General features: G+C 45.8%; 1 protein-coding gene across 1 annotated transcript in view; it reads left to right on the top strand.

The window, feature by feature from the left end:
* Window positions 1–14,148, top strand: part of PITPNA (phosphatidylinositol transfer protein alpha) — a 47,172-nt gene that overhangs the window by 15,545 nt on the left and 17,479 nt on the right. Inside the window, exons 3-9 of the mRNA XM_030222289.1 lie at window positions 3,211–3,356; window positions 4,583–4,674; window positions 5,879–5,886; window positions 6,515–6,589; window positions 7,268–7,351; window positions 8,430–8,507; window positions 10,387–10,497. Of these exons, the coding sequence (XP_030078149.1) occupies window positions 3,211–3,356; window positions 4,583–4,674; window positions 5,879–5,886; window positions 6,515–6,589; window positions 7,268–7,351; window positions 8,430–8,507; window positions 10,387–10,497 (594 nt within the window). The remainder of the gene's footprint in view (window positions 1–3,210; window positions 3,357–4,582; window positions 4,675–5,878; window positions 5,887–6,514; window positions 6,590–7,267; window positions 7,352–8,429; window positions 8,508–10,386; window positions 10,498–14,148) is intronic.

The raw sequence follows: 14,148 nt of genomic DNA on the forward strand, positions 1-14,148 counted from the left end.
AAAGGGTATATGCCCTTATTGTATTTGTATTTATAAAATAGGCATCCAAATCCAGTCCAAGTAGTTCACAGATGCGAACACACCTATTTGCACCTGCTCCAAAGAAAGTGTAAACGTATGTGTGTGTGTGCGCGCACTAAGGGGTCAGTAGTCAAAAGGGTTTAACCAGGCAAAAGCTAGTCAGTTCCAGATATTCAGTGGTCCTTAACTGGTTAGTGCCGCTTGAATATCCCTGCTAACCACCTAGGTTAGGAGTAGACTAGGGGTGGAGCATCCACTTAGCCAGTTAGCTGAAAATCCTGGGCGTTACAATAGACCATAACAACGCTAGAGAACCAAGTGGCATCCACAACTAAGAAAATGTTCCACTCAATGTGGAAACTCAAATGCCTGAAACAGTTCTTCCCAAGGAATACATTTCGCAACCTGGTACAATCAATGGTACTAAGCCACTTAGATTACTGCAATGGAATTTACGCGGGATGCAAGGAACAGACCTTAAAGAAGCTACAGACCTCTCAGAACACGGCAGCTAGACTTATATTTGGAAAAACGCGATATGAAAGCGAAAAACTACACTGGCTCCCAATCAAAGAATGCATTACCTTCAAAATCTGCACCATGGTTCACAAAATAATCTATGGTGAAGCCCCTGGATACATGACAGACTTGATCGACTTAGCAACTAGAACACACATCAAAATCAACATGAACATATCTAAACCTGCATTACCCAAGCTGCAAAGGCCTCAAATACAAATCAACTTGCGCATCCAGCTTTTCCTACATAAGCACACAACTCTGGAACGCACTACCAAAAGCCTTGAAAATGACGCACGACCACCTAAGCTTCTGGAAATCACTAAAAACTAGCCTATTCAAAAAAGCATACCCTGCCAATCCAACCTAAATGCCTGATCCCTGCGACACAACGAAATGGACATAATTCAACTCCTCCGCTGCACATTGCCTAAATGTGACTGCGTCACATGAATTTTATCCTATCACAATATCACTTTGTATCTGCTCTCACCGGAGCCGGCAAATGCCTTCCGGTACTATGTAAGCCATATTGAGCCTACAAATATGTGGGAACATGTGGGATACAGATGCTATAAATAAATAAACATTCAGTCTGCCAACCACATAAAGAGGACCTTTTACCAAGCTGCGGGAAAAAGGGTCCTGCGCTAGTAGCGGGGGCCATTTTTTCCCACATGTCAGGGCCCTTTTTTACTGCAACGGGTAAAAGGACCCCAGGCACACATGGTCATGCGACAGGGAGCCCTTCCACCCATTGATGTGGCGATAAGGGCTCCCACGCTAACCCAGCAGTAACCGGGCAGCACACAGAGATGCCCGATTACTGCTGGTTTCTCACCGCACAAGCCATTTTCAGGGGTTTCCTCCCTGAACCTGGGGGGGAGATCGTTGGGGGAGGGGGGGGTTGGTTGGTCGCCTACTAGGCCACCAAGGACTGTTTGTTGAGGGGAGTTAGGGGAGCTGGCGACCCACTGGATCTCCAGCCCTCCCTGAACCTGGGGGGAGGGATCATTGGGGAGACCGGAGGTCCGCCGAACCGCCAGCCCCCTGTCGCTGGCAGGTTTGCTGTTGGGGGGAATGGGGGCCTGTCAGCATGCAAATGCATGCTGGACAGGGCCCACCATTCCTCCCCAATGATCTGCAAACCCTAATGCCAGCTCGGAGCTGGCGTAGGGTTTGCCGCAGCCAGCGACCCAATCTTTGGCGCGCTGGCCGCTGATCATTGGGGATGAATATGTTTAGCCCTGTTTAGCATGCATCTGCATGTCCCAGTATGGCAATATTTATGTACTTATGTAGATAGATACATAAGCATTGCTGTACTGGGATAGACAAAAGGTCCATCGAGCCCAGCATCCTATTTTCAACAGAGGCCAATCCAGATCAAAAGTTCCCAGTGATCTTAAAAGAGTAAAATAAATGTAATTCTATCTCTCAGGAATAAGCAGTGGATTTTCCTAAGTTCACATTACTTTTTTTTTTTTTTTTTTTGGGGTGGGGGGGAACTTGTCCAGACCTTTTATCTGTCCTTGTATGCAGTTTGGTGAAGACCACTGACATTTTAGTAGCTGCTTCTGAACTCACTTTGTCCTGTTTATATCTTATTGAAGGTGCGATCAAGTAGATCTCACCAGAGTCACTACTGCTGCTGCTGCTACTACTACTTTTTATCATTTCTATAGTGCTACTAGACGTACGCAGCGCTGTACACTGGATACAAAGAGACAGTCACTGCTCGACAGAGTTTACAATCTAATTAGGACAGACAAATAGGACAAATAAGGGATAAGGGAGTTACTAAGGTGGGAATGATAGATACATAAGTACTTAAGCATAGCTGTACTGGGATAGACCAAAGGTCCATCAAGCCCAGCATCTTATTTTCAACAGAGGCCAATTATTACCGCTTCCTTTTCCCTCCTTGCCATTCTTCTAGGCTACCTTAAGATCATAAGGGGTTATAACCCTCCTTAGCCTGTCTCTTTCCCTTGCATATATTTATGCAAGGGAATGTAGGCATGTTCTACTGTGGAGTTTGGGCAGAACTCAGGCGGTACATTTACATAAGCTTCCAAGCTGGTGTAAATGCCTGCAACTGTGATCATCTAGCTGCCATTTCTGCCAGTCTACCCCAGTATATTTTATAAAGATAAAAAGTTCTCTTGAGCCCAATACTCAGCTGGTGGCGATCATAATTTTGCTGACCACTGCCGGCATTAAACCTGGAAATTCAGTGCCAGGCCATGTCTGGGCACCGGCCTTGAATTTCTGGGTTTCTGGAGCCAGTTAAGTGCTTTATTCAGTCCTATATATGTAGTCTTGTATATGTGGTTAAGGCATATTTTCAAAGCACTTAGCGCTTTGAAAATGAGCCCCTTGGTCAGTATCAGCATTTAACCGGCCAAGTGCCAACTCCATACCTTAGGATGCCCCCTGTTCGGCGCTAACCAGTTATTTTGAGCAGCACTAACAGGTTAAGTGCCGCTGAAAATTAACAGTTAGCCTTGAACAGGTAATTTAACCAGCCAGGAACCATTTCTGGCCAGTTAAATCACTTTGAATGTTGACCCTTATGTGCCTTCATAAAAAAAAAAAAAGCCTAAAATAGGTGGCCTGTTATAAAATTACCCCCTAAGAGAGTCATCTGTTTCTGCTTAAATCTTTCAGTACCAAGTAGGCCAGTTGTATTCAGTGGCAGAAGCTAGTAAGAATGAAACAGGTGGTGGTGAAGGTGTGGAAGTCCTGGTAAATGAACCTTATGAGAAGGATGGAGAGAGAGGCCAATACACGCATAAGATCTACCACTTACAAAGGTAAGAGAGAAAGTTCAGCACCAGCTGTGTTTGCCGCTCCTAGATGAGTCCTGCAGTCTTTAGTTCTATACAGAAGCTTCAAACCTTGATTTTTGTACAGTTCTCTGTATGCTTGGAGGTGGGAATGAAATTCACTGAGATCCCACAGCCAAGTTTACACTCTGCAGATGTATATGGCTTAACTGGCCATTTGCGAAACTGCGCTGATCTGTACACTTCCCCCCCCCCCCCCCCCCCCCCAGATTCTATAAAGGTTGCCCAAATTTAGGCACCAAAATTTGGGTGCAATCTTGAGATGCGCACACAACAGCAATAATTGGGGGCTAACAATCAATTATTGACATTAATTGGTACCAAGTAGGATTTACACGTGCACCTGGCAGTACACCTAACTCCCATAGCATGTATCTCAAGTGGAGATGGCCATGGGAGGAGCATGGGGGTGTCAGAGGTGTTATAAAAATTTGTGTGAATAGTTACAGAATACTGAGTCAGTTCACATAACTTGGGCACTAGCATTTACACTAGGTTTCAGCAGGCGTAAGTCTGGTGCTCGTAGTTACAGGGCTGCCAAGAGACTGAACTGGGCCCGGAGCAGGGCTGCCGCCCCCCCCTCCATCGCTGCCACAACAGGATTGAAATACCTTGGCTGGCGGGGATCCCGAGGCCCTGCCAGCAGAAGACGTCTTTCTCCAGTGCTGACTGCCTTCCTCTGCGGCTTCTTTTCCTCTCAGGGCATGCTCGGTTTCAAAACCGAGCATGCGCCCCTGAGAGGAAAAGCAGCCCCTCAGCAATGGGCAGAAGAGCAGCGCTGGAGGAAGCTCCAGGTCCTCCCCAGCCTCCGGTGCCGGAGTTTTCTCTCTCCTGCTCCTGTCAGGACGCAATCACTTGGGCCCTGTCAGGAGCAGGAGAGAGAGAGACCCCGATGCCGCGCCCGGGGAATTTTGCCACCCCTCCCCCCTCGGCAGCCCTGCTTAAGCGCTGTTGTATTAAGGGTATGTACTCTTTACAGAATAGTGCTTAGTGCTGTTTTTATCCAGCGCCTAATTTGGAGCACCACTTTTAGAATCTGGCCCTTAATGTATTTAGATTCTCTGACCCATGCATTAAAGCATGAACATTTAAGGCCTGATTTCCTGAGACATTTTTCCCATCCTCTGTCTATGGGAAAGAAGCTCTGCAAATAAGGCTTTTAATATTTACTTCTTTTTTTCTTTTCCCTCCAGCAAGGTACCATCATTTGTTAGAATGCTGGCACCAGAGGGAGCCCTGAATATACACGAGAAGGCATGGAATGCCTATCCTTACTGCAGAACTAGTGAGTACTGGGGAGGACAGTTGGAAGTGAGTAGATACAGAAGAGGAATTGCTGCTTGACTGTAGCGTTTCTGAGCTGGTGGGATCAGCTGTCATCTGAATGAGGGTGTTTGGAGCTGTTTACATATGCTTCCACTGGATGTGATAGGCACCCAGCAGTGTCACTATTAAGTTTGATGAATGTGAGAGAGGAATCTGTTCAGTCTCAACACAGCTCACTTAAAGGGATAAAACTCTTCTCAAAGTTTTCTTGTGGACGTAAGGTGGCACACTTTCATTTTAGAAGGATTCTAGGCTGTTGACTGAAGCACATCAAGGAATCCTGTTACAGAGGAGTTTGGAACTTCATAGTAGCCCTAAATCCACCTGGGGACCCCAGTGTATTTTATTAAATATTTCAAAATTTTGTGGGCAGAGTTTCATATATGGACATATCTGAAAGGAAAGGGAACAGAGCCTTGTGCTGCTACACTTGGCAAGTTTTTTTCCCTAGTTCTGATTCAGTTGGGACAGGACACTATTTCTCCTGTGGTCTTTGTTTCTAGTTGCCTATCAAAATGTCTTTGTGAAGGACGCTTTGCTCTGGTCACCTAATCGGATCTTTTCTTGGTAATGAATAATTCAGCCTTCTTTTGAGGGAATCTTGTTACCTTGTGTAATTTTGTAAACTGCTTTGGACGTTCCATTGAGGTTGGGGGAGGAGATACATACATCTGATAAATAAAACCTGCAGCAGGAGGAGGTGCAGGGGAAAAATTCTCTTTTTTTTTCAACATTAGTCACCCTTGTTTTTGCCTCAGAGCCATTCTACTTTGTAGAGGCATCTTCTCTGCAGGGTCCTCTCTTAATGGTCCATTGCAGTCAGGTGCTTGGAATCTGCTCAGGTTTATGAAACCAAGTGGAATGGGTGGAGTGAGCACTGGGCAGACTGTGAGTGAATAGTGGAGAGAGCCAGAACACTGATTATGTATTCTTTCTGGTATGTCTGGAAAGACTTTTAGTTCTAAAAGCTTGGTACCTTTGGTGGCCTGCTCTGTATCGCCCTTCTCTTTCACTGATAGTTGGGATGGAAGGGGAGGTGCCATTGTTGCTAAATGAAGATGCTTTAATATTAAAAGTTTTCTGTTTTCAACTGCATTTTTGGTCAATAAGGTGTTAATCTGTATTTTCTCTTCTTTGCATGTGTCTTCACTGTTTCTGAGCAGTTATTACAGTGAGTATGTGTTAGTTTTATTTGTAATCTCAAGCACATAAGTAAATACAGATGCTGAAATGAATCTTGTGACAGGAGGCTGCTGGCACATGTCCAGGCGCTCTTTGATAATGCATACTTATTATGTGGTGGTTCTCTATAGTATGACAGCATGTGACATGGGTGAGATTTGCTTATGGGCTTTGTTTCTGAAGGTTAATATTATGCTTCTAGTGTAGACAGTGCTTCCATTCTTACATTTTCCCCCTTATTAATCTGAAGCACCTGCCCTCATATGTTCTCCCCACAGAGTGTCACTTAGTGCAGTGTTTTGAAATGGTGTCTTTAGAGCTGAGGTTGAAATAGGTTTTCTTTTACCAGTTTTTCTCTCCAGAAGTGACCCTGCTCCCAATGCAAACTATTAAATAATAGATAATAGGTCAGGGAGCAGTAAGGGTTTGATAGACATTTGGTAATCATTGATGAGATCCTAGAGAATGCTCAGCTCTTCAGGGACTCCCACAAGGAGAAATGAAGTAACATACTTGGTAATGTAGTAAATGACAGCAGTCTGCCCAACATGATAAACTCATTTTACATGGTTTGCGATACTTTATATGTATACCCGAGTCTTTTTTTCTAATAACAGAACGAGTACATGAAAGATGATTTCCTGATTAAAATTGAAACATGGCACAAACCAGACCTGGGAACACAAGAGAACGTAAGTACAACCCATTCGTGTTCGACATGTTTTTAATATAGCTTGTGTTTTCTCCCTTCTGCCCTCCCTTATCTGAGCCTATCTGTCACTTCTCTCCTCCCTGCTTGTTACCTTATCCCCAGCCCCCAGGGCCTATCACCTTTCCTTGTATCCACTGTCTTATCTGGCATAATCCTTCCCTTTCTCTAGACTGTCCTTCATCTTTCTTCTGTCTCTGCACTACTTGGGCCTTCAAGCACCCTCTCTGGATCTTTCTGTCAGCTTTCATAACTGTCCTTTCTGGGCCTGTCTCCTACTCTCTTCTCTCATTTCTTTCTGTGGTTTGGAATTCTTGTTTCCCACCCCAGATGGCATGCCAGGGCAACAGTGGAACTCCCACTGGCCTTGATGTCTGGTGGAATATCCTTTGAGATTAACCCCTCTTGGCTTTCTTTGGCTGCCAGGGGTTGCTACAGCAACAGAAGCCATTTGTACACCCTCCTAAAATTCAGTTGTTTGCCTCTGCAAGTTGTTGGACATCTTCCCCATGTGGAGATACAAATTTGAGCTCCCTGCACTGCGTTGCACAGCGTGAAAGCCTGTGTTTTTTTGTTTCTTTAGGATACCCCTGATCGCATCTCATCAGGGACAACCCAGGTGTATATTCTCTGGTGCCACATCTGTCTCTTTCCTCTCTAGGTGCACAGGTTGGAGCCAGATGTCTGGAAGAATGTAGAGGTGGTTAATATTGACATTGCAGATCGGCGCCAGGTTCTGTCAAAGGTACATATCCCCTGAAGAGAGGATAATTATTAAAACGCTACAGACCTTTGCACAATCAGATTGGAGGGATTAATAGGTCTGGAATGTGTGGTTCTTCGCTTCTTCAATGACTGCCATAAACTTATGGAGATTAACTCTGCATTCTAAATACTCTATTCCTGACAGTTCAGATTTCTTACTGCACTGAGTGTTTTTCTCTCCATGTGTTAACTACTACAGCGGCCTTTTTTTTCCCCATCTGGGCATCACCTAATTTAAATAGAATAAACTTGTAATTTAATTGCATTAAACAGGAAATCCTGTGTTATAGTAATGATCATGTCATTCTTAGTTTCAGGCAAACTGGAGAAGATGTTTCTTGCTTCATATCTTGGTGTCACTTAAGTACTTTGTTTGGATCTGGTTAGCCTTCTAGTCCACGTGGAAAATTAACTGTTCCAACTCCACTCAGTTATTTCTGACAAGGAGAGGCTGGGACACCACAAACTTTTATTTATGGCTGCCAGGGGGTTTCTCGTGATTCTTACTTTCCCAGCCCTGGTCTATGACTAAGGTCATAAAGACTAGCTCCCTTTGGAATCTATCCCAAATACACTCTGTAGCTTGCCAGTAGGTATTAGATTTACATTGACTGGGCTTTCCTCCTTTGCTCCACATCTCTCCCAGACAAGAACGAGTTAGACTAACTTTTGTAACATAGTAAATGATGGCAGATAAAGATCTGTACGGTCCATCCAGTCTGCCTGAGAAGATAAACTCATTAATAAGGTATGAGGTGCTACAACATACGTATACCTGATCTTGATTTGTTCATGCCATTTTTAGGGCATTGACTGTAGAAGTCTGGCACTATCCTTGTTCTAAAACTTCTGAAGTTATCCTAGAAGCCCGTGAAAAGCTTCATTCCAGCACATCAAGATCTATCCAGCCACAATCAGAGCACAGACTGTAGAAGTCCGCCCATTACTGGCTTTATCCGTTGCGGCAGTCACTGGTGAATTAGAGTGCAGGGTATGTTGTGTCGGTGATACAGCTTTCATATGTCGTCATTTGTCACCTTACTGTTTCTGTTTCATAGGATTACAAGCCAGAGGAAGATCCAGCAAAATTTAAATCTGTTAAAACGGGGCGTGGTCCTCTGGGCCCTGATTGGAAGGTAGGGGGCATATAACTTGTGCAGCACCCAGTATTCTCGGGGGCTTTTGTGTGCATGCTGGAAGGAGGGTCTCTTTAATTAATAAATTCCTTAACCTGGTGTGCTTTGTAGAATAAAGAGCTGTTCACTGATGCACTGTTCTATGATAAAAGTATTAGTTGCGTTTCATGTTATGTGAGTCCTGTCTGTTTTCCATAGCATAAGTTCCTCAAACTCCTTCATAACACGTGGTGATGGGTTTGAATCCTAGATTAGTAAACAATAAGCAATTGCATTGGCTGGCAGTTGCCCCAGCAAACAGCTGATTTCTGTATCTGTTTATTGGCTTCTGGTCATAAAACTACAAGGAAATGCAGAACTGTGTGTGAATTTTTCTGAGACTGGTGGTTTCAGCCAAAAAGAAGGCAAAACAACACCAGCTCCAGTTTGCATCTTAAGGCCTGGAGGCTGACCAATTTTCAATTTTGGCTTCAGTGCCGAAATTGGCCTAAAATTCCAATTCAGCCATGTTTTGGTTTCAACTGAACATTCTGGTGCATTTTCAGCAGAAGCAAAAACAACCCCTCCAAACCAAAACCACTGATACCCTCCTTAGGCCTACCTTAGGACCCTGGTGGTCTAGTGGCCTAATTGGGCCAGTTACTCCTGCTCCTGTCTTCATCATCAAAATGGCAACAACCATTTTGAGATTGGAACTGGCATAGGCAGGAGCGATTCTCTGTGTAAAAGACAGTATTAAAGCAGTTGAAATGCAGGGGTGAGGGGAAAAGAGGATGCTGTGTGGATTGTGTTGGAAAGAGGAGATGGCATTTTCATCCACACTATTGTAGACTACAGACCTCTGACTCAAAATGTAAGAACTGGATAGAAACTTGATGATATTTCAAAAGTGGGAATGAAAGGGGAAGTGTTGGTACTAATTGACTATAATTTACCAGATCTGAATTGGAGTATTCCATCTTAAAATCTGGAAAGAATTAAAAAGATAGTGGATGCCCTGCAAATGGTGAGAGAACCAACTAACAAGGGGTCCTTGCTGGATTTAATGCTCATGAATGGAGAGAATGTGTCTAATGTTTGGATGGACGTCCACCTTGACAGCAGTGATCACTGCACAATATAGTTTGATATAAGAGATAAAGTGAGGGCCAGTCACATTAAACTGAAAGTCATGAATTTCAAACATGCAGTCTTTGGCAGAATGGAGAAATAGTTGAAGGAGGAACTGGTAGGGTGGGAGGAAATATAGGAAGTGGAAGGACAGTGAGCTAAACTGAAAGGGGCTATAAAAAGATGAACAGATTTTTTATGTAAGGAAAGCATGTAAAAGCAAGAGGAAATAGAATCTATATGGTTCTCTAAAGAGGTGGCTACAAAAATAAAGGACCATCATACTAAAGGTTTCCAGTTTTACTTTCAATTTTATTAGCATGCAAATGTTTTATTTTTGATGCACAGTTTACTATAATATAGTATATGTCGTAGTTACTTCTCGAGTGGGTTATATTGATTTGACCGTTACTATTAAGACATAGGTCACAGTGGAAGTCCTGCGCTCAAACTAGAGGGCATCAGGATGGTTGAGGCAGTGGTGCCAGTGGCTGCCAGTCTGATAGGGAGTGGAGCACCAGTGTCTGTAGTAGCAGATGCTCCCTGGAACTCTAATGCTGCTGATAGCTTGTGGTTATGTAATTAGGAGTGGGGGCCCTATGGCCAAGCACAGCAGTTGTCTTCATCCCCCTACACCCACCAAGGTGCCAGGTGGCATTGTGATGGACTTAGCAATGGGGCTGTTTTAGACTTAAGCATTAGCACTGATGTCCAAGTAATACTACTTTTCTGCTCTCAGACTTTCAAAGTCTTCATGTATTTCTTCCAGAAGCTGCTGGGGCAACAGAGTGACTGTCCTCATATGTGTGCTTACAAACTGGTAACCATCAAGTTCAAGTGGTGGGGCCTGCAAAATAAAGTGGAAAACTTCATCCATAAGGTGAGCATTATTGGAGAAGGTGTATAAGCATGTAGAATGAGGTGAAGTACAAACCATTTTACAAGAGCTCTGTTCTAGGATTTGAAGGGAAATCTCTGTAGACATCTGCTTTGGTTTAGTTTCTTAAGCCAACTTTCATGCTCTGACTCTTAACTAATCAATGAAGTGCAGATTTAGGTAGGAAGCTTTGAGACATGGCTAGTATAACAGAAATGAGAAAACCAAACAATCCCACGACTATCAAAAAGAAAAAGGGTGGGAATGACCAATGCGATGAGTCAGGATAAAAGTACAAATCCTTTATTTATATATACACCAGCGTTTGTTTGAAGACAGCACATAAGAAGAAAACAGCAGTCTTCACCAGGATGGACTCAACAAGGTCTGTGTTTCAGCCTATGCTTTCATCAGGAGTCCAACAGAAGCCCCTGTTTCACAATAGCTGTTTCGGGAAAGCTCACATGCCCCTTCTTGTGGCAACACTGCTTCCTAGTGGCGTAGCCAGACCTGACATTTTGGCTGGGCCCAGAGCTAATATGGGTGGGCACTATATATATATATATATATATATATATATATATATATATATATATATAGTGAAGTGCTTATCCCACCCAGAAATTCCACAACAATGAATTTTAATAGTGCCCAGGCCCCAGCTACTTTAATTTTTAAAAAATTAGACGTTAAAATTATGATGTAAAAAAAAACATTTAAAAATTTATTACCTGCAGTGCTGGACTGGGCTGGCAGCTGCTTGGAACTCATCTCGAAGAACTTTTCCCACGTTTCCAGGGCCAGGCTCGCACTAGATCAATGCTCAACTCTGTAAGCGGCAGCGTGCACTGCGTGCAGCTATTGTTTAGCCTGCCCTGATGGCCACGAGCGAGCGGAGCGAGAGTGAGGCTGATCTGAGGCTGAGCACACCGCCACGCACAGCCACGTCATACTGCGTAGGATGGAACAACGAGAATCGCAACGCGACCTGCATTTCAGTGCCGCTGCCACTGCGTGCCGTGCCAACCCGAATCTGCCTCTCTGCAAGCCCGAAAGGTAGGTGGGCTGGACTCTGGAGATCTGCTGAGCGGGTGCCGTCTGCCGTGCCACGCTACTACTTCTATTTAACATTTCTAAAGTGCTACCAGGGTTACGCAGCGCTGTACAATGTAACAAAGAAGGCCAGTCCCTGCTCAAAGGAGCTTACAATCTAAAGGACAAAAAGTGCAGTCAATCAAATTGGGGCAGTCTAGATTTCCTGGATAGAGGTACAATGGTTAGGTGCCGAAAGCGACATTGAAGAGGGGGGCTTTGATCAAGGATTATTAGCATTGTATTAGCAGTGGCCTTCATTTCTTCCCTATTAAATAGGCAAGAAATGATGGATGGGGGTGTGGGGGGAAGAGACCACTCACTACAAACGTTATCCTTTATAGTCTATACATAAGAGAAAGTTTGGAACCGCAGATCCAGATCTGTGTTTACAATGGGTGCTGAGCAACCCAATATTGAGCAAATGCCAATAATTTTGAACAGTTTGCACATGGAGCGGTTCTCATACGAACCTGACTTACTCACCCCGAAAGGGCGGTGGTGCCGCCTACCCCATCAGTCCTTCCACACACCGGAACAGCTAGGCCCCACACCAGGTGTCCAATCTGTACGCTGGGGCACCACGCACTCGCTCACTCCTTCTCGCCCTTTTCCTGCTTTGCGCAGCCAGGCCTCATCAACAGTTGCTCTGCGCATCTTTTTGTCTGAGAAGCACGCTGCCAGCCTGCCGCGCTGTGCGCAATCGCCGGAGCGCGTGAAGGCGTCAAAGTGAGAGGTGGGAGCCGCAGAGCTGGAGCCAGCTGGAGGCCCCGGGTATTCCCCGCCAAAATCCAGTATCTCCCGGGGAGTCGCCGGAACCTCCCGGTGCCCCTCGCAACCCCTCAGAGCCAAGGGGAATCGCGCGGAATTTCTTTGTGCAAGTCGGAACCGCTCGGGGTTTCTCTGAACAGAAAAGCGGCCCTTGGGGTGTCCCTTCGACGGAAAGAGCCGCTCGGTATCTCACTTAGCCGACCTCGGCCTCTGGCGGTGTCCAGGAACAGCGCGATGACTCGTCAGGAAAAAGGCTGCTGCAGTGCGCTTGGGTGGGCGGGCCTGGGCCCACCCAGGCCCACCCATAGCTACGCCCCTGCTGCTTCCAACATGGCTGGCAGCCACTGGCTAGGCTGGTTGTTACACAGCAACAAGCTATAGAAAGATTAAGAAAAATACAGCTAGTTCCAGAATATTAAAGGAAATGACTGGGTTAACACGGGCTTGGTGCTAACAGAAATTGTTGTAACCAGGAAAAACACCTCAATAATAATTTACACTTGAATACATTTACATAGTCTTTGTCTAGGTGTACTGGGGAAATAGTTTGGGTAGAGCTGGGGGGCAGTTGCAATACATGCATGTTTGGGGTAAGTGTAAATGTCTGCCAGAGCATTTGTGTGCTCTTGGGAATAGTTCTGAGAGCTTATACGTACCTATGTTGCCTTCATAAATACATTTTTGCAACCTATTTTAGGCACCCTGGTATTAAAATTACCCCCCAAAGTGTTCAATTATGGAGGAGTGTCTTTCCTACAATGTGCTTACTATATGCTGAGGGAGAGAAAAGGTTGATATTATACACAGTATGGAAACACGTATTCTCCGAGGACAAGCAGGCTGCTTGTTCTCACTGATGGGTGACGTCCACGGCAGCCCCTCCAATCGGAATCTTCACTAGCAAAGTCCTTTGCTAGCCCTCGCGCGCCCGCGCGCACCGCGCATGCGCGGCCGTCTTCCCGCCCGAAACCGGCTCGAGCCGGCCAGTCTTCTTTTGTCCGCACTCGGTACGGTCGTATTTTTCGCCGTGTCGAGCCCCGGAGAGTCGACCTCGCGCGTCCATATTGTTGAACGTGTTTTTTCTTCGGAAAAGCTTTTCTTGTACTCGGGAAGTGCTCCGGAACCCCTCCACCGGGTTTCGTTTCAATCCTCCCCGTATTTCCAGCTTTTGGCCCCGATAAGTTTTCTTTCGTCGTCGGGGTAGGCCTCTTTTCGGCCTCGGTCGAGATTTTCTCCCTCTAAAGTTTTTGGTGCTCTTTTTCCGTCATTTCGGACTTTGATTTCGCCGGCGTGATTTTTCCGCCCATGACATCGAAGCCTTCCAGCGGCTTCAAGAAGTGCACCCAGTGCGCCCGGGTTATCTCGCTCACTGATCGACACTCGTCGTGTCTTCAGTGTCTGGGGGCCGAGCACCGCCCTCAGAACTGCAGTCTGTGTTCCCTGCTTCAAAGGCGGACTCAGGTAGCGAGACTAGCCCAGTGGAACGTTTTGTTCTCGGGCTCTTCGTCGGCATCGGCACCGGGATCTTCGAGTGCATCGACGTCGTCAGCGTCCAGACCATCTTCCTTGGCCGCCCTTGCATCGAGTGCATCGAGGCATCGGGCCTCTGCATCGGCGCCGAGACATCGGATAGCTGCATCGACGTCGGTGGTACCGGGACCTCGTCTGCTGATGTCGTCGGACGGTGGTGCATCGTCAGGAGTGCAGGTGAGGGCTGTCCATTCCCCTGCTGGTGGCGGTGAGCCTTCGGGTGGGTCTCCTCCCACCCTGAGGGCTCCTGCGGTACAGCCC

The sequence above is a fragment of the Microcaecilia unicolor genome, chromosome 13 (genome assembly GCF_901765095.1).
Source record: "Microcaecilia unicolor chromosome 13, aMicUni1.1, whole genome shotgun sequence".
Classification (NCBI taxonomy): Eukaryota; Metazoa; Chordata; class Amphibia; order Gymnophiona; family Siphonopidae; genus Microcaecilia; species Microcaecilia unicolor.